This window comes from Hylaeus anthracinus, unplaced genomic scaffold (genome assembly GCF_026225885.1).
Source record: "Hylaeus anthracinus isolate JK02 unplaced genomic scaffold, UHH_iyHylAnth1.0_haploid 11600, whole genome shotgun sequence".
In the NCBI taxonomy this organism is placed as follows: Eukaryota; Metazoa; Arthropoda; class Insecta; order Hymenoptera; family Colletidae; genus Hylaeus; species Hylaeus anthracinus.
Window position 1 is genome coordinate 1 of NW_026534011.1, and position 19,738 is coordinate 19,738.

Consider the following 19,738-nt stretch of genomic DNA (forward strand, 5'->3'; position numbering starts at 1 on the left):
AAAAAAAAAAATCGCCGATAATAAATTTAATTTCAATTGTCAATTCTCAACCATCGATTCCAAATCCTTGATTTGCAGAAAATTTCTGATTATCGACATACGAAACATGGAATTAATATTTAATATCGATATTTTGTACGGAGAATATTTATCTCTAATGAAAATATCGTTTCTTAAGTAATAAATCCCAGAAATGACAACTTGTCTTGCAATACTACGCAATGAACTATAATTATTCTGAATCACTAAAACGGTAAGCTGTGTTTAGCGTCGGTTTCTGGAAAAAATGATAAATACTACTGTGGACGTGTAGAAAATGGAAGAATTCGTGAAACACGAACGATCGACTTGTTAATAATTTATCTATAATAATATACTTGTAAATATTTGTATAAGCAATTACTTCATAAGCTTGACATTTATTATAATGTCTCTTTCGATGTACCATACAATTGTATTACAAGAACGAAATAATTTTTACAAATATCAAGCTTGCGCAGACTGCAATAAATTTGAATAAGTGTAGAATAAAATAATATCTCTAATAATAAGAACGGATGAACTACTAAATTAACTTTAAACTACTTATTTTATCTGTAACGTTTCAGTTCAAAATTGATAGCTCTCTTCAAGCACGATAAATTTGTTCGTTCAGAGTATTTTTTAAACATAACATTACTAAAAACATTTAATAATATTATTTTATCTATCGATTGAACAAACATTTATTTTGCACGCTCGTTAAAAAATTGAAGAAAATAAATCAACTCTTCGTAAATGTTTCTTACGCTTCAATGTTTACAAGTAAAGACAATAAACGAAATAAGTAAATAATGCTTCTTCGTTGAAAACATTGTTAACAAAAATTTAGAAATCTATTTTGACTGAAATTCTATTTTGAAATTTATTTTGACTGAAATCATGGAAGACATGTTTCCAACGCGTCGAAAAACAAAATTACGAGAAAAGAAAAAAAGATCGAACGTTAAAAAACATAACGAAGAGACAAAGCGTTCGACTAAAGCAACGAAACTCTCCTTAGAAGTGCATCTGTCCGTTAAAAATGCAAGGAGTCTGTCGTAACGGAAAGTTGACCTTTACACTTCAATTGATATAGGAGTTTTCCACATAGGACACCTTCAGGTGTGACAGGAGTGTGTGAATTACACGTGCATCGAAGGTATGGTATATGTGCCAATATTCAAGGTCGCGTTACGACACTATCGATCTCCTATCGTTATCTTAAGAAGCTATTCTATCCCAGTGGATCAAAACCATCGATCGTTGGATTGCTCTAGTTGGTAGCCCTGGAAACGTATCTCTGAAGTATCAAAACAAAATGTGGATAAGTATTTAAATATTTGAATTTAAAGAAATATTTGCCTCGATATATTAGTAGCCATAAAGTTTATAGAGGTTTACTCTTAACTTCCCTTACTGTTTCATCATCCACTACCGATCGTTACCTGTATCAAATATTAAACTGATTAGGAGACTGTGGATTTTTATGGATTCACAGGTAATTCTAGCGTGCAAGAAACTAAAAAACGCATACAGTATGCGATAATATAGAAAAATATCGAGAGTAAAATTCGTATTATAATATTTACAGAGTAAAATAAATTTCTATTTTGGTTTCATTTTTCTGGCGGTGTTTACAAAGATTTTAATTTTCATAAAAATCCGCAGTCTACTGGTTACCGTACAGTAATAATAATAATAACTGATAATGTTATAATATTATGAACGATAACATGAATAATCGTAAAATACAAACGTAACATAATTTCTTTGAACAGTGGCAATAGTACGGTAAAAATGTTACGTTATTGTATTTAATTATATATTCTGTGTCATTGTATTTGATTTCATATTTCGTATTAGTGTACTTTTTGTTATATAATAAAAAAATGCGAAATTGTCTTCAAATTTTTGCTATAGCGAGTAGCCTTAATTACAGGGGCCATCTTGTGTCATAATCGATCGCATATTACGACGATAGATTTAGAAATCATCGCGGGACTATGGTATTTTCTAGTATCTTTGATCTTTCCTGCTACTTCGAAGTGATACTCTTCGGAATTCTAACATTCGAACCTGGTTGAAGAGGGTAAATTATTCGAATGGCCCATGTCCTTAGAATACGAGTACCGTGCAGAAATGAGAAGTTGGATAGCAAGTCTGATTAGTAACAGTATAATCTCCTTTTCTCAAGGAGAACTATACTGTTACTAATCAGACTCGCTGACCAGGCTTTTATCTCTGCGTAGTATGTGGTACACTTAGAAATCTACTTGCGCGTATCTAAACCTCGGGGGCAAATTTTGTTGAGTCGAAATTTTGCTAACTTAATATTCTGAGAAACAATCTAACGATAAACTATAAATATAAAGATACTTAAGTGACTTTGCCTATTTATCCGTAAAAGTTACAAATTTCGACTTAACATAGTCAACCTCTGAAATATAGATGCGCGTTTAGACGTTCAGCCTCTCAGGAACATAATTGTCTTATTTTATATTCGTTACTATATGATAACGTTATCACTGAACTGGGAATTTTATGCATTTATGGCGTGCATCGATATGGAAACGTGTATGAAAAATATACTCTGTAAATTACTCTAACAGTATTAATATTTCATTTCGAATACGTGCATAAATAAGAAATGAAGAATCTAAGAAATTGGAAAATAACGTTATATAATTATGCTGCGGATGTTTATGTAAATTGTGTAAAATGTACTTCATCGATCATATTTTTTATATACTTTTCCATTCGCATAAATGCGTAAACATCCGCAGTATATATATATAATGTGAATCAACTATTGTTATTAGTGGTAATAAATTTTAATCAGTTAAACATTCCTATCTATAACTAACTTCGGTATACGTTTCTCATATTTACAGTCAGTCCCATAAGTTTCCTCTATCTCTATCAAAGAAGTTCGTCTAAAACGAACGATAGGTTCCATGTTTCCAAATAAATGTTTCATTATAAATATATACAAAGTCTATTCGTGGACTTATAACGACCGACTGTACATGTACTATAAATGTATAAAATCGGAACTCCTCCTTAGTGACCACTCAGACTTTCTGAACGGTGAAGCCTATCAATTAAAATCTAAGGAAACGGAGTCTAATCCTTATCGAGACTGGCCGGCACTGCCGCGCTCTGTATCGTGCTGACGTTCATTTGCGGTGGCCATTTCTTCTGTTCACCATTTGTGCCATTCTGCGATTGTGGTGTCACTTTCGTGACCTCCTTATTCGTGTCTTTATTTTTGTACATCATCGCCGCTGCTCCTCCACCCATGCCCATCCCGACGAATATCGTAATATACTTCAAGATTCTGTTTTATATAAATTTGTACATCAAACAACACGCGCAGAAGTTGTAAAATATACGAATACATATTATCGTTCAATATTTACCCGATGATGCGTTTCAACAAGAAAACCATTTTCAATTTCTTCATCAACTCGTCAGGGAGAGTGAAGTCCTCCTCGATCCAAAAAATTGGTAACAAACATTCTGGGAACTTCTTCATCAGCTTGAACTTTTCCACGGGGCCCAGGAACATGTTGAACTGGAGTCTCGTGTGCGCCACGACAGGGGTGGCTGTCATTGGCTCGAAGTCCATGGAGAGATCGTGTTTTTCCTGGTGGAAAGAGTAAAGACTCGACTTATTTGATTCCTTTCTTTCTCGATTTATCCGAGAGATACCACAAAGTAATCAAAGACAAAGTATAAAAGAACGACAATAAGCAAAATTAGGTGGCTACTAATAAATAATTAAATTATAATGCTCTCTCCTCGGGTATTTCTCAATGAAAATTCGATATGTGGTGTCTAGATGAATCCGTCCCTAGATTAATAGAATAATAACTAGCCTCGACTGGATGGAGTCCGTCGACCATTTGCAGATATTTTTCATCCGCTCCAAAAAAATGGGGCTGAGAACCAACGAGTGGTAGGCCCATGCACTTGTACAAATCGTACAAATCTTTCGATAGACAGGTTTCAGGCGTTGGACAGTAACACTTCTCTCTGGGATCCGAGCTGCTGTCTCCTAAATCGGTAGAGTAACGGTACGTTTTTAAACCTGCGATAGAAAAAACAGATATCAGAAAGGAAAAATTATCTTACATTTTATTTTGTTTAATATGTGCAATTTAATTCATGCACTGTTCAATTTTATGCGTTGTAATAGTACAGCAAAGTCATATTCTCGGTCATTGCTTGAACAAATATTGTTTATAATTAATATAACTATTGTCAGAAATTAATTTCTAGTTATTCCAGCTAACAGATATAACGATATAGAACAATTTCTCACGATTACTGTGTACGATGAATATTTATTCTGAACCGTGATTCTTATTAATATTTAATCGAAGATTATGAATGTTACTATACGCATTGTAAATATTCAATTAATTCGGATTGTACATATCTAATGCATTTTAAAGTTTCACATTATTACACAAATGTTTTTCGAGAAAGTAATATTTCCGAACATGAAAAGTTGAGAATAAAATTTAAATAAGTAATCGTCAGATATTTTTCTATATTTTAATATCTATTGATTGGAACAATTAAAACTTAATGTCTCCGGCATAATTAAACATTTGTGATACATACAGTATCATTAAATGCTCGATTAAACATTAATAACAATTACAGTTCAGAATAAGTATTCATTCGAGATATTAATCGTGAGAAAATTGTCAATATTTTAATATCTGCTGATTGCGCCAACTAAATATTAATTTCTGACAATAGTTAAATTAATTATGAACAATACTTATTACTTAAACAATGATGGGGAATATGATTTTGCTGTGATATCAATGTTTCACGTGATATATTTCACGTGATATATTTCACGTTTCAGCTAACGGCTGCGAACTAGACAAATTTTCTATCGAAATTAATAGAATAACGTATTTCAACCACTGTGGATGGAAATTGAAACTTTAATTGCTAAATAAAATGAATCATCCAATTTTAATTTAACGGTAAAAATTGCCGACGTCATACGATAGATGTACCTCTAACTTTGGTATCGAAACGATACTGGGCAGACAGGCTTCTGCAAAGGTCAGGTGCGAAGGAGACGATGTCGTCGTCCGACGTCATCAACGGTGGAAAAATCGTGGCATCCGTTCCATTGAGCGCGTTGCAATGATCCTCCGGCCAGGTCGTCAGCGCTGGTTTTCCGTCAAATTCTATCACACGTCCCACGTCCTTGTAATTCTTTATTCCGCGCAACACTCGTATGCGTTCGTGAGATGGAGTGGCGTTTTTCTGAGCAGAATGCGTTGTTAGATTAATTTCGTGCGCGTTTAATCACCCTTGATCGCTGTTAAGACGGGGTGCTGTTAATTCCTGACAATGTTTTTCGAGTAAGGTAGGCCAAACAAATTTTCCTATCAATCTTCTAGCTAATCAAATACAGATAGTCCGAGAGCCCGCGACATAAAATTTCGCCCAATTTCATTACAAATATCCTTTTGCTATTTGACTGTTTTCTACTAAAGAATAAAACTAATCCAAGGCTGGCAGAGCACAAACGGTGCATCGCTCCGCTAGAAAGTCGGAAACATGTAAGAAATAACAGTATCTTTGACTGAAATCATTGTTACTGAAATTTTTAGAATGTATTGTTGTATTGTATTAAAAATCAAATTATTATAATACGCCATAGTGAAGCGTTGCACCACTGAATTCATGCCAGACCAAGCATTTCTGAACTAGGGAGACACACCATCTTCGGAAAACAGGTTCATTTGTGTAATGAAATGAGTCACCCATTTCTGTCGCGGGCTCTCGGACTAAGAGGAATTTGAAGATTCGATGCTGCTACTCATCAATGAAATGTTATCCTTGTAATTAAAGACGGTGTTATACGTACTGCGCCAAACAGGGAGAACAAATATTGTCCTTCGCCCATCTTTTTGAACTGCTCTTCCTTCTCCTTCAATTGTCCACAAACCGCGGATCCGGCGAAATCCTTCACCGTACAATCGACGAGCAAACCATCGAAAAGTATGTCCTTCGCTTTGGTTTTCACAAAGACTGAGGTAGGCTTCTTGAAGATGCTGTCAACAGCTTTATCTGGAACAGAAACGTTCATTGTTTTAGGTGTGATCTGTTTAGGGGAAAGTGAAATATCTTGAAAATGGAACTTCCATAACTTTCAGTGTGCCCTTTTTCATTTTGACCACCAAAGACGGTTTTAGGAGTGGTAACACCCCTTCGAAATAATTCTGGTTATTTCTATTTTTGTCGATACTCACTGACAACACCTATTGCCGCAGGTTGTAAAATCAGAGTAAGTTTGACGATGGTGAGAATGAGCACGTGTGGTACGAACAATTCTTCGTCGCCAGTTAGGGGATTGCTTTTCGCAGCATTGAAGTACCAGGTGACCTTCGCGTTATATTCCACGCTGTCGTCTTCTTCCCGATCAACGAGATCCACCTTTTGCTTGAATTCACTGAAAACGTCGCAATGGTGTTAGAAAAATTCGCTTATCAAAGATGGCCACGATTTTACTCGAATAACAGATAACGAATAGAACTGGCGTATAGCAATTTATACATGACGTTTATTCGATGTGAGATGTTTCATTTTGAAACTGAAATCCTGATTCTTCTCACGATTAAAACTTTCATCTAAATAAGAATTTTATTAGTCTAATCTGTTTCTTTGGAAAATTTACATCGGATTTTACTTGATGGTATTTTTTAACATGCTGGCAATAAGTATGATTGTTAAAGTAGAAGCTATTAGGTTGTCCCGAAAGTTTCTTTCGCGAGTTGCACTCAATTATTTGATGTGGTCGTGTTTATATAAATAGACAATCAAATTTCATAGATATTCGTGTTGTAACAATAATGGAGCAAAATGAATCGGGCACAATTCAGTAATGTAACATAAAACATAAACTATTGTGCGTGTATTACTTATTAATATAGCGAAAGAAACTTTTGAGACAACCTAATACTTCTACGAAAACAGAAGAGTTATAATTGAAATTATTTTTAAGAAACAGCGTTAGAGAATACTTACTCGTAATAAAATGGCCCCACTTGTTGGAGTATCGGTTTCTCTCCCGCTGTTACTTCGACAGGATTCGTCACGTTGAAGAGATACATTTTGAAGTCAATCGGATAAGGGAAGTTCGACCACAATTCGCGCATCTCGGTACCATCTTTCAGTCTTACTTGCTAGAATTTCAAAGTATTCGATATCGCCTTGGCTACGTTAAATGCTTACAGGAACAACAAACTAACAAACAAATCGTACTTGTTCAAAATAATATGTTCCAAAAGAGAAAACCCAAGTACGATTTGTGTAACTGTTGGGACACCTACTTTGGAACACGCAGTTTTAAATAATTATACATGACTTTTTCAATTATAATTTTTTTACAATTATTGACAAAATGACAATTAGCAATGAACGAATTCTGTCGTTTGGTGTAACGTTTAAAACGACAGATCTGTAATAACTAAACTGTGGATGTTTATGCATTTATGGAAATCGTTGTAAAATATTGAAAGTGATGCTAATGGCGTAACAGCGATACCAGTTGATAATATTTAATGTTACTTACTTTCTTGATCTGCGACTTCAGAAACGGTGGGAAGATTATCGAACAGAACAGAACCCCAAAACTGAACATAGACCCACCGATGATCGCCATTTTCTTCGGCTTCATGGTTATGCACTGGGAAAATCACAAATTATTTTCGACGACTTTCTAATTCTATTCACTCGCGTAGAAATTCTCAGCGTGTTCGATTAGTCACAGGGCAATAAATGAGGGAATGGGAGAATTGGAAAAATGTCGAGCATTTCGGTGAATAAAGCAAATTTAAAAAAAAAAATAAAGTTCATTTTGCGAGAGCCTGCCCTAAAGAAGGCATCGATAGTTGTAATTGCAAAGAGTTTACCGCAAATATGAAGTTGTGCCCTACAATCTCCGGTTGAGAAGTATTCGATCGTTCCCTGCCAGAACTATCCCAATGTAAATATACATACGAGTACAAAGTTGTTCTACAACGAAGTTTACGGCGAAGAAAATATCGAATGAAAGTTTTGTTTAGTTTAAATAGAAATTGTAAATAAATGTACCAGATGCGACATCAGTCATGTAGCGATTATTGGCAAGATATTTGTTCGATTGCGAAATAATACATAATTATTATATATAAATATCAACGATTTTAGAAATATAAGTATCAAATCAAATTTTAATTTGTAAAGAATAAAGGATATACATATAGTTTATCTGTCTAAAATTTTGAATTTAAATACGACTATTGCTCATTTTTACTTCTTTAGAGACCAACTTTCTGGATATTTTGAAAAGTTTTTTATAAAGTTCCCAATGTATATTATATATGCGTTTTTCATGCTGGTATACGCCACAAATGCAAAAAATCGCAGGTTAATAGAAAACCTTGCATCTGCTTGGAGCAGGCAGCGTATTGTGAAGCTTTCGACCGGTGATTAGAAACGAGAAGAGGCCCAAAATCGACGAGTACTGGCTGAGATTGATGCTCCGACGGAAAAAACGACGGGCAAAGTCGTACGCGAATCGTTTAAAATTCATTCCTTAAAAAAGTCATCCCTTGATTTCGGACTATTTAAGGGAGAGAACCACATTAGGAGGCTAAATTAGTAAGTGATTTCAGTAATTCTTTTTTTGATGAAAAAAATTTACTTTATTTCGTGTGGCGTTGAGAATATGTTAGGTATGGTTTAAAGTACATTCGATAATTTTTTTAAATCATTTCATACAAAAATCATTGAGATATCACCTGTTCCCTACAGCAAGTTCCCTATAACTTAATTTATTCCCTGATATTTAGGTCCTGTCCAAGGCATTTGAATATAGTAAAAGTACCTAAATTTTGAAAACGATCGGTCGATTAGTTATCGAGTTATCGTTCCCACAAATTGAAGAAATGTACTTCCAAAAGAAACGCGATATCGCCAAGACCTCTCTGCGAAATGAATTCCAAAAATGACTAAATATACTTTAAAACGTACCTAAAATATTCTCAAAGTTACAAAAATTTTAAATAAATTCTTCTTTGTAAAAGAAAATATCCCAAGAAATATTGAATACTTGGCCCCCTAATGTGGCCACGATTTGTTTCGATAGTCTTATCTCGCGTTAATTAGTTTATTTTTAATTTGGTTCACTTTAACGAGCGTTACGAATTTACTGATCGGTTGTCGAGCCGTTTTGCGCGCACCTTGTGGAAAATCGAGCTCGTGAGTAACAACGTCTATGGTCGAATGGAACCGTTCCTCGCGACGAGAGGTGGACTCTCTCGCTTTTGTCCTAAGCCGTCAATCTTCGAGTGGTCACTCCAGAGGACTGCGCGTTTCGCACGTCCAGCGTCGCGACGCCGACGACACCCCCTCTGAAACAACCACTCCTGCGTATCCACGTATCCGCCGATTTTTTTCGCTACCTAACGTAAGACACCTCTTGACAGGTTTACACAAAGTTTAGTAAAAGTAAGCATTCACGGTTTCGTTCGAAATAATTAATTGTAAATCGTGAATACGACTAAAGATTGATAGGAAAATTAATCATGAATCGCTCAGGATGGCTGACGAAGTGGGTGAAATTTTTGATGATTGAATTCGAACATTTTCTTTTTCTAGGTCCAAAAGTAGATTTTCTGTTGTTGATATTCTTGTTATTTAAGTCCCTTGAAATGTTTCTGCCTAATTATATTTAAAGAAATGTGAAAATTGTCGAAGTTATAAATCGTTCGTATCATAGGTTCTCTTGTTAAGCTAACTGATCACGAAACTTTGAAAGTACTGTTTTATTTCGGCTAAAAAGATATACTTTTTTTCTGATGAAACAAATTGAACAAGCCAATTGTAAATTTAACAGGATCTTGCATATACATGTATAAATAGACGTACCAAATTTCAAAAATGTATATCAGGTATTTTTTGTAGCCCTTTAACATTCTAAACCAATTCTGATAAGTAAATCTGAGTAAAAGCAATATATCAAAATTGAAAATGCATCAGTTCTTTAAAATGTATCACACGCTAATAGCAATAAAGTAAATAGACTCTAATTAATTTGCACAACATGCTAAATCTTGACATGATCGATGCATAAATCTATTCGACATCTAAAGATTTCTAAACGAAATTGACACTAATACTTGGTATTGACTTTGATGACGGTGACTACAAATTACGTAGAGAGGAACGAAATGTAACTATGCGAACAGGTTAATCGCTCGGTATCGACGATTTCACAATTTTCCCTTCGTTTATCGACTTTCCATAACCGACAGAACAATATTTCCTTTAAATATAAGAATATTTCTCGTGTTTTAACGGTTATGGGATCATTCATGACACAGTATGTCATACTTTAGTGTCAAGTGCAACGCCTATCGAACGTGAAGGTGCTGAAGAATCTATTAAACATGAGATCGCTATATGTATCGGTTACTGGTGCGCTCTCGAATCGAAAAGTTTTACAATGTTAAAGGTAACTACAACACGGTTTAGGAGAGTATACTAAAAAATTCATAGACCTTAACCCTATCGTACAAACTGCTGGTACAAACAATGACAGACAGTGCTTTTTTACGTCTATGGAAAAAAAAAAAATCGCCGATAATAAATTTAATTTCAATTGTCAATTCTCAACCATCGATTCCAAATCCTTGATTTGCAGAAAATTTCTGATTATCGACATACGAAACATGGAATTAATATTTAATATCGATATTTTGTACGGAGAATATTTATCTCTAATGAAAATATCGTTTCTTAAGTAATAAATCCCAGAAATGACAACTTGTCTTGCAATACTACGCAATGAACTATAATTATTCTGAATCACTAAAACGGTAAGCTGTGTTTAGCGTCGGTTTCTGGAAAAAATGATAAATACTACTGTGGACGTGTAGAAAATGGAAGAATTCGTGAAACACGAACGATCGACTTGTTAATAATTTATCTATAATAATATACTTGTAAATATTTGTATAAGCAATTACTTCATAAGCTTGACATTTATTATAATGTCTCTTTCGATGTACCATACAATTGTATTACAAGAACGAAATAATTTTTACAAATATCAAGCTTGCGCAGACTGCAATAAATTTGAATAAGTGTAGAATAAAATAATATCTCTAATAATAAGAACGGATGAACTACTAAATTAACTTTAAACTACTTATTTTATCTGTAACGTTTCAGTTCAAAATTGATAGCTCTCTTCAAGCACGATAAATTTGTTCGTTCAGAGTATTTTTTAAACATAACATTACTAAAAACATTTAATAATATTATTTTATCTATCGATTGAACAAACATTTATTTTGCACGCTCGTTAAAAAATTGAAGAAAATAAATCAACTCTTCGTAAATGTTTCTTACGCTTCAATGTTTACAAGTAAAGACAATAAACGAAATAAGTAAATAATGCTTCTTCGTTGAAAACATTGTTAACAAAAATTTAGAAATCTATTTTGACTGAAATTCTATTTTGAAATTTATTTTGACTGAAATCATGGAAGACATGTTTCCAACGCGTCGAAAAACAAAATTACGAGAAAAGAAAAAAAGATCGAACGTTAAAAAACATAACGAAGAGACAAAGCGTTCGACTAAAGCAACGAAACTCTCCTTAGAAGTGCATCTGTCCGTTAAAAATGCAAGGAGTCTGTCGTAACGGAAAGTTGACCTTTACACTTCAATTGATATAGGAGTTTTCCACATAGGACACCTTCAGGTGTGACAGGAGTGTGTGAATTACACGTGCATCGAAGGTATGGTATATGTGCCAATATTCAAGGTCGCGTTACGACACTATCGATCTCCTATCGTTATCTTAAGAAGCTATTCTATCCCAGTGGATCAAAACCATCGATCGTTGGATTGCTCTAGTTGGTAGCCCTGGAAACGTATCTCTGAAGTATCAAAACAAAATGTGGATAAGTATTTAAATATTTGAATTTAAAGAAATATTTGCCTCGATATATTAGTAGCCATAAAGTTTATAGAGGTTTACTCTTAACTTCCCTTACTGTTTCATCATCCACTACCGATCGTTACCTGTATCAAATATTAAACTGATTAGGAGACTGTGGATTTTTATGGATTCACAGGTAATTCTAGCGTGCAAGAAACTAAAAAACGCATACAGTATGCGATAATATAGAAAAATATCGAGAGTAAAATTCGTATTATAATATTTACAGAGTAAAATAAATTTCTATTTTGGTTTCATTTTTCTGGCGGTGTTTACAAAGATTTTAATTTTCATAAAAATCCGCAGTCTACTGGTTACCGTACAGTAATAATAATAATAACTGATAATGTTATAATATTATGAACGATAACATGAATAATCGTAAAATACAAACGTAACATAATTTCTTTGAACAGTGGCAATAGTACGGTAAAAATGTTACGTTATTGTATTTAATTATATATTCTGTGTCATTGTATTTGATTTCATATTTCGTATTAGTGTACTTTTTGTTATATAATAAAAAAATGCGAAATTGTCTTCAAATTTTTGCTATAGCGAGTAGCCTTAATTACAGGGGCCATCTTGTGTCATAATCGATCGCATATTACGACGATAGATTTAGAAATCATCGCGGGACTATGGTATTTTCTAGTATCTTTGATCTTTCCTGCTACTTCGAAGTGATACTCTTCGGAATTCTAACATTCGAACCTGGTTGAAGAGGGTAAATTATTCGAATGGCCCATGTCCTTAGAATACGAGTACCGTGCAGAAATGAGAAGTTGGATAGCAAGTCTGATTAGTAACAGTATAATCTCCTTTTCTCAAGGAGAACTATACTGTTACTAATCAGACTCGCTGACCAGGCTTTTATCTCTGCGTAGTATGTGGTACACTTAGAAATCTACTTGCGCGTATCTAAACCTCGGGGGCAAATTTTGTTGAGTCGAAATTTTGCTAACTTAATATTCTGAGAAACAATCTAACGATAAACTATAAATATAAAGATACTTAAGTGACTTTGCCTATTTATCCGTAAAAGTTACAAATTTCGACTTAACATAGTCAACCTCTGAAATATAGATGCGCGTTTAGACGTTCAGCCTCTCAGGAACATAATTGTCTTATTTTATATTCGTTACTATATGATAACGTTATCACTGAACTGGGAATTTTATGCATTTATGGCGTGCATCGATATGGAAACGTGTATGAAAAATATACTCTGTAAATTACTCTAACAGTATTAATATTTCATTTCGAATACGTGCATAAATAAGAAATGAAGAATCTAAGAAATTGGAAAATAACGTTATATAATTATGCTGCGGATGTTTATGTAAATTGTGTAAAATGTACTTCATCGATCATATTTTTTATATACTTTTCCATTCGCATAAATGCGTAAACATCCGCAGTATATATATATAATGTGAATCAACTATTGTTATTAGTGGTAATAAATTTTAATCAGTTAAACATTCCTATCTATAACTAACTTCGGTATACGTTTCTCATATTTACAGTCAGTCCCATAAGTTTCCTCTATCTCTATCAAAGAAGTTCGTCTAAAACGAACGATAGGTTCCATGTTTCCAAATAAATGTTTCATTATAAATATATACAAAGTCTATTCGTGGACTTATAACGACCGACTGTACATGTACTATAAATGTATAAAATCGGAACTCCTCCTTAGTGACCACTCAGACTTTCTGAACGGTGAAGCCTATCAATTAAAATCTAAGGAAACGGAGTCTAATCCTTATCGAGACTGGCCGGCACTGCCGCGCTCTGTATCGTGCTGACGTTCATTTGCGGTGGCCATTTCTTCTGTTCACCATTTGTGCCATTCTGCGATTGTGGTGTCACTTTCGTGACCTCCTTATTCGTGTCTTTATTTTTGTACATCATCGCCGCTGCTCCTCCACCCATGCCCATCCCGACGAATATCGTAATATACTTCAAGATTCTGTTTTATATAAATTTGTACATCAAACAACACGCGCAGAAGTTGTAAAATATACGAATACATATTATCGTTCAATATTTACCCGATGATGCGTTTCAACAAGAAAACCATTTTCAATTTCTTCATCAACTCGTCAGGGAGAGTGAAGTCCTCCTCGATCCAAAAAATTGGTAACAAACATTCTGGGAACTTCTTCATCAGCTTGAACTTTTCCACGGGGCCCAGGAACATGTTGAACTGGAGTCTCGTGTGCGCCACGACAGGGGTGGCTGTCATTGGCTCGAAGTCCATGGAGAGATCGTGTTTTTCCTGGTGGAAAGAGTAAAGACTCGACTTATTTGATTCCTTTCTTTCTCGATTTATCCGAGAGATACCACAAAGTAATCAAAGACAAAGTATAAAAGAACGACAATAAGCAAAATTAGGTGGCTACTAATAAATAATTAAATTATAATGCTCTCTCCTCGGGTATTTCTCAATGAAAATTCGATATGTGGTGTCTAGATGAATCCGTCCCTAGATTAATAGAATAATAACTAGCCTCGACTGGATGGAGTCCGTCGACCATTTGCAGATATTTTTCATCCGCTCCAAAAAAATGGGGCTGAGAACCAACGAGTGGTAGGCCCATGCACTTGTACAAATCGTACAAATCTTTCGATAGACAGGTTTCAGGCGTTGGACAGTAACACTTCTCTCTGGGATCCGAGCTGCTGTCTCCTAAATCGGTAGAGTAACGGTACGTTTTTAAACCTGCGATAGAAAAAACAGATATCAGAAAGGAAAAATTATCTTACATTTTATTTTGTTTAATATGTGCAATTTAATTCATGCACTGTTCAATTTTATGCGTTGTAATAGTACAGCAAAGTCATATTCTCGGTCATTGCTTGAACAAATATTGTTTATAATTAATATAACTATTGTCAGAAATTAATTTCTAGTTATTCCAGCTAACAGATATAACGATATAGAACAATTTCTCACGATTACTGTGTACGATGAATATTTATTCTGAACCGTGATTCTTATTAATATTTAATCGAAGATTATGAATGTTACTATACGCATTGTAAATATTCAATTAATTCGGATTGTACATATCTAATGCATTTTAAAGTTTCACATTATTACACAAATGTTTTTCGAGAAAGTAATATTTCCGAACATGAAAAGTTGAGAATAAAATTTAAATAAGTAATCGTCAGATATTTTTCTATATTTTAATATCTATTGATTGGAACAATTAAAACTTAATGTCTCCGGCATAATTAAACATTTGTGATACATACAGTATCATTAAATGCTCGATTAAACATTAATAACAATTACAGTTCAGAATAAGTATTCATTCGAGATATTAATCGTGAGAAAATTGTCAATATTTTAATATCTGCTGATTGCGCCAACTAAATATTAATTTCTGACAATAGTTAAATTAATTATGAACAATACTTATTACTTAAACAATGATGGGGAATATGATTTTGCTGTGATATCAATGTTTCACGTGATATATTTCACGTGATATATTTCACGTTTCAGCTAACGGCTGCGAACTAGACAAATTTTCTATCGAAATTAATAGAATAACGTATTTCAACCACTGTGGATGGAAATTGAAACTTTAATTGCTAAATAAAATGAATCATCCAATTTTAATTTAACGGTAAAAATTGCCGACGTCATACGATAGATGTACCTCTAACTTTGGTATCGAAACGATACTGGGCAGACAGGCTTCTGCAAAGGTCAGGTGCGAAGGAGACGATGTCGTCGTCCGACGTCATCAACGGTGGAAAAATCGTGGCATCCGTTCCATTGAGCGCGTTGCAATGATCCTCCGGCCAGGTCGTCAGCGCTGGTTTTCCGTCAAATTCTATCACACGTCCCACGTCCTTGTAATTCTTTATTCCGCGCAACACTCGTATGCGTTCGTGAGATGGAGTGGCGTTTTTCTGAGCAGAATGCGTTGTTAGATTAATTTCGTGCGCGTTTAATCACCCTTGATCGCTGTTAAGACGGGGTGCTGTTAATTCCTGACAATGTTTTTCGAGTAAGGTAGGCCAAACAAATTTTCCTATCAATCTTCTAGCTAATCAAATACAGATAGTCCGAGAGCCCGCGACATAAAATTTCGCCCAATTTCATTACAAATATCCTTTTGCTATTTGACTGTTTTCTACTAAAGAATAAAACTAATCCAAGGCTGGCAGAGCACAAACGGTGCATCGCTCCGCTAGAAAGTCGGAAACATGTAAGAAATAACAGTATCTTTGACTGAAATCATTGTTACTGAAATTTTTAGAATGTATTGTTGTATTGTATTAAAAATCAAATTATTATAATACGCCATAGTGAAGCGTTGCACCACTGAATTCATGCCAGACCAAGCATTTCTGAACTAGGGAGACACACCATCTTCGGAAAACAGGTTCATTTGTGTAATGAAATGAGTCACCCATTTCTGTCGCGGGCTCTCGGACTAAGAGGAATTTGAAGATTCGATGCTGCTACTCATCAATGAAATGTTATCCTTGTAATTAAAGACGGTGTTATACGTACTGCGCCAAACAGGGAGAACAAATATTGTCCTTCGCCCATCTTTTTGAACTGCTCTTCCTTCTCCTTCAATTGTCCACAAACCGCGGATCCGGCGAAATCCTTCACCGTACAATCGACGAGCAAACCATCGAAAAGTATGTCCTTCGCTTTGGTTTTCACAAAGACTGAGGTAGGCTTCTTGAAGATGCTGTCAACAGCTTTATCTGGAACAGAAACGTTCATTGTTTTAGGTGTGATCTGTTTAGGGGAAAGTGAAATATCTTGAAAATGGAACTTCCATAACTTTCAGTGTGCCCTTTTTCATTTTGACCACCAAAGACGGTTTTAGGAGTGGTAACACCCCTTCGAAATAATTCTGGTTATTTCTATTTTTGTCGATACTCACTGACAACACCTATTGCCGCAGGTTGTAAAATCAGAGTAAGTTTGACGATGGTGAGAATGAGCACGTGTGGTACGAACAATTCTTCGTCGCCAGTTAGGGGATTGCTTTTCGCAGCATTGAAGTACCAGGTGACCTTCGCGTTATATTCCACGCTGTCGTCTTCTTCCCGATCAACGAGATCCACCTTTTGCTTGAATTCACTGAAAACGTCGCAATGGTGTTAGAAAAATTCGCTTATCAAAGATGGCCACGATTTTACTCGAATAACAGATAACGAATAGAACTGGCGTATAGCAATTTATACATGACGTTTATTCGATGTGAGATGTTTCATTTTGAAACTGAAATCCTGATTCTTCTCACGATTAAAACTTTCATCTAAATAAGAATTTTATTAGTCTAATCTGTTTCTTTGGAAAATTTACATCGGATTTTACTTGATGGTATTTTTTAACATGCTGGCAATAAGTATGATTGTTAAAGTAGAAGCTATTAGGTTGTCCCGAAAGTTTCTTTCGCGAGTTGCACTCAATTATTTGATGTGGTCGTGTTTATATAAATAGACAATCAAATTTCATAGATATTCGTGTTGTAACAATAATGGAGCAAAATGAATCGGGCACAATTCAGTAATGTAACATAAAACATAAACTATTGTGCGTGTATTACTTATTAATATAGCGAAAGAAACTTTTGAGACAACCTAATACTTCTACGAAAACAGAAGAGTTATAATTGAAATTATTTTTAAGAAACAGCGTTAGAGAATACTTACTCGTAATAAAATGGCCCCACTTGTTGGAGTATCGGTTTCTCTCCCGCTGTTACTTCGACAGGATTCGTCACGTTGAAGAGATACATTTTGAAGTCAATCGGATAAGGGAAGTTCGACCACAATTCGCGCATCTCGGTACCATCTTTCAGTCTTACTTGCTAGAATTTCAAAGTATTCGATATCGCCTTGGCTACGTTAAATGCTTACAGGAACAACAAACTAACAAACAAATCGTACTTGTTCAAAATAATATGTTCCAAAAGAGAAAACCCAAGTACGATTTGTGTAACTGTTGGGACACCTACTTTGGAACACGCAGTTTTAAATAATTATACATGACTTTTTCAATTATAATTTTTTTACAATTATTGACAAAATGACAATTAGCAATGAACGAATTCTGTCGTTTGGTGTAACGTTTAAAACGACAGATCTGTAATAACTAAACTGTGGATGTTTATGCATTTATGGAAATCGTTGTAAAATATTGAAAGTGATGCTAATGGCGTAACAGCGATACCAGTTGATAATATTTAATGTTACTTACTTTCTTGATCTGCGACTTCAGAAACGGTGGGAAGATTATCGAACAGAACAGAACCCCAAAACTGAACATAGACCCACCGATGATCGCCATTTTCTTCGGCTTCATGGTTATGCACTGGGAAAATCACAAATTATTTTCGACGACTTTCTAATTCTATTCACTCGCGTAGAAATTCTCAGCGTGTTCGATTAGTCACAGGGCAATAAATGAGGGAATGGGAGAATTGGAAAAATGTCGAGCATTTCGGTGAATAAAGCAAATTTAAAAAAAAAAATAAAGTTCATTTTGCGAGAGCCTGCCCTAAAGAAGGCATCGATAGTTGTAATTGCAAAGAGTTTACCGCAAATATGAAGTTGTGCCCTACAATCTCCGGTTGAGAAGTATTCGATCGTTCCCTGCCAGAACTATCCCAATGTAAATATACATACGAGTACAAAGTTGTTCTACAACGAAGTTTACGGCGAAGAAAATATCGAATGAAAGTTTTGTTTAGTTTAAATAGAAATTGTAAATAAATGTACCAGATGCGACATCAGTCATGTAGCGATTATTGGCAAGATATTTGTTCGATTGCGAAATAATACATAATTATTATATATAAATATCAACGATTTTAGAAATATAAGTATCAAATCAAATTTTAATTTGTAAAGAATAAAGGATATACATATAGTTTATCTGTCTAAAATTTTGAATTTAAATACGACTATTGCTCATTTTTACTTCTTTAGAGACCAACTTTCTGGATATTTTGAAAAGTTTTTTATAAAGTTCCCAATGTATATTATATATGCGTTTTTCATGCTGGTATACGCCACAAATGCAAAAAATCGCAGGTTAATAGAAAACCTTGCATCTGCTTGGAGCAGGCAGCGTATTGTGAAGCTTTCGACCGGTGATTAGAAACGAGAAGAGGCCCAAAATCGACGAGTACTGGCTGAGATTGATGCTCCGACGGAAAAAACGACGGGCAAAGTCGTACGCGAATCGTTTAAAATTCATTCCTTAAAAAAGTCATCCCTTGATTTCGGACTATTTAAGGGAGAGAACCACATTAGGAGGCTAAATTAGTAAGTGATTTCAGTAATTCTTTTTTTGATGAAAAAAATTTACTTTATTTCGTGTGGCGTTGAGAATATGTTAGGTATGGTTTAAAGTACATTCGATAATTTTTTTAAATCATTTCATACAAAAATCATTGAGATATCACCTGTTCCCTACAGCAAGTTCCCTATAACTTAATTTATTCCCTGATATTTAGGTCCTGTCCAAGGCATTTGAATATAGTAAAAGTACCTAAATTTTGAAAACGATCGGTCGATTAGTTATCGAGTTATCGTTCCCACAAATTGAAGAAATGTACTTCCAAAAGAAACGCGATATCGCCAAGACCTCTCTGCGAAATGAATTCCAAAAATGACTAAATATACTTTAAAACGTAC

At 34.6% G+C, this 19,738-nt stretch overlaps 2 protein-coding genes across 2 annotated transcripts; both read right to left on the bottom strand.

Moving 5' to 3' along the window:
• Nucleotides 1-399: 399 nt before the first annotated feature.
• On the bottom strand, nt 400-8,811 carry LOC128896589 (sensory neuron membrane protein 1-like). The gene is made up of 9 exons (XM_054159956.1): nt 8,480-8,811; nt 7,631-7,744; nt 7,084-7,241; nt 6,309-6,508; nt 5,924-6,126; nt 5,061-5,316; nt 3,900-4,111; nt 3,441-3,667; nt 400-3,358 (listed from the first exon to the last, which is right to left on the bottom strand). Exons 1-9 carry the CDS (start codon nt 8,630-8,632, stop codon nt 3,145-3,147), a joined length of 1,737 nt encoding a protein of 578 aa, XP_054015931.1. The 5' UTR covers nt 8,633-8,811; the 3' UTR covers nt 400-3,144.
• Nucleotides 8,812-11,065: 2,254 nt separating this feature from the next.
• On the bottom strand, nt 11,066-19,479 carry LOC128896590 (sensory neuron membrane protein 1-like). Its single transcript, XM_054159957.1, has 9 exons — nt 19,146-19,479; nt 18,297-18,410; nt 17,750-17,907; nt 16,975-17,174; nt 16,590-16,792; nt 15,727-15,982; nt 14,566-14,777; nt 14,107-14,333; nt 11,066-14,024 (listed from the first exon to the last, which is right to left on the bottom strand). Exons 1-9 carry the CDS (start codon nt 19,296-19,298, stop codon nt 13,811-13,813), a joined length of 1,737 nt encoding a protein of 578 aa, XP_054015932.1. The 5' UTR covers nt 19,299-19,479; the 3' UTR covers nt 11,066-13,810.
• Nucleotides 19,480-19,738: the final 259 nt, after the last annotated feature.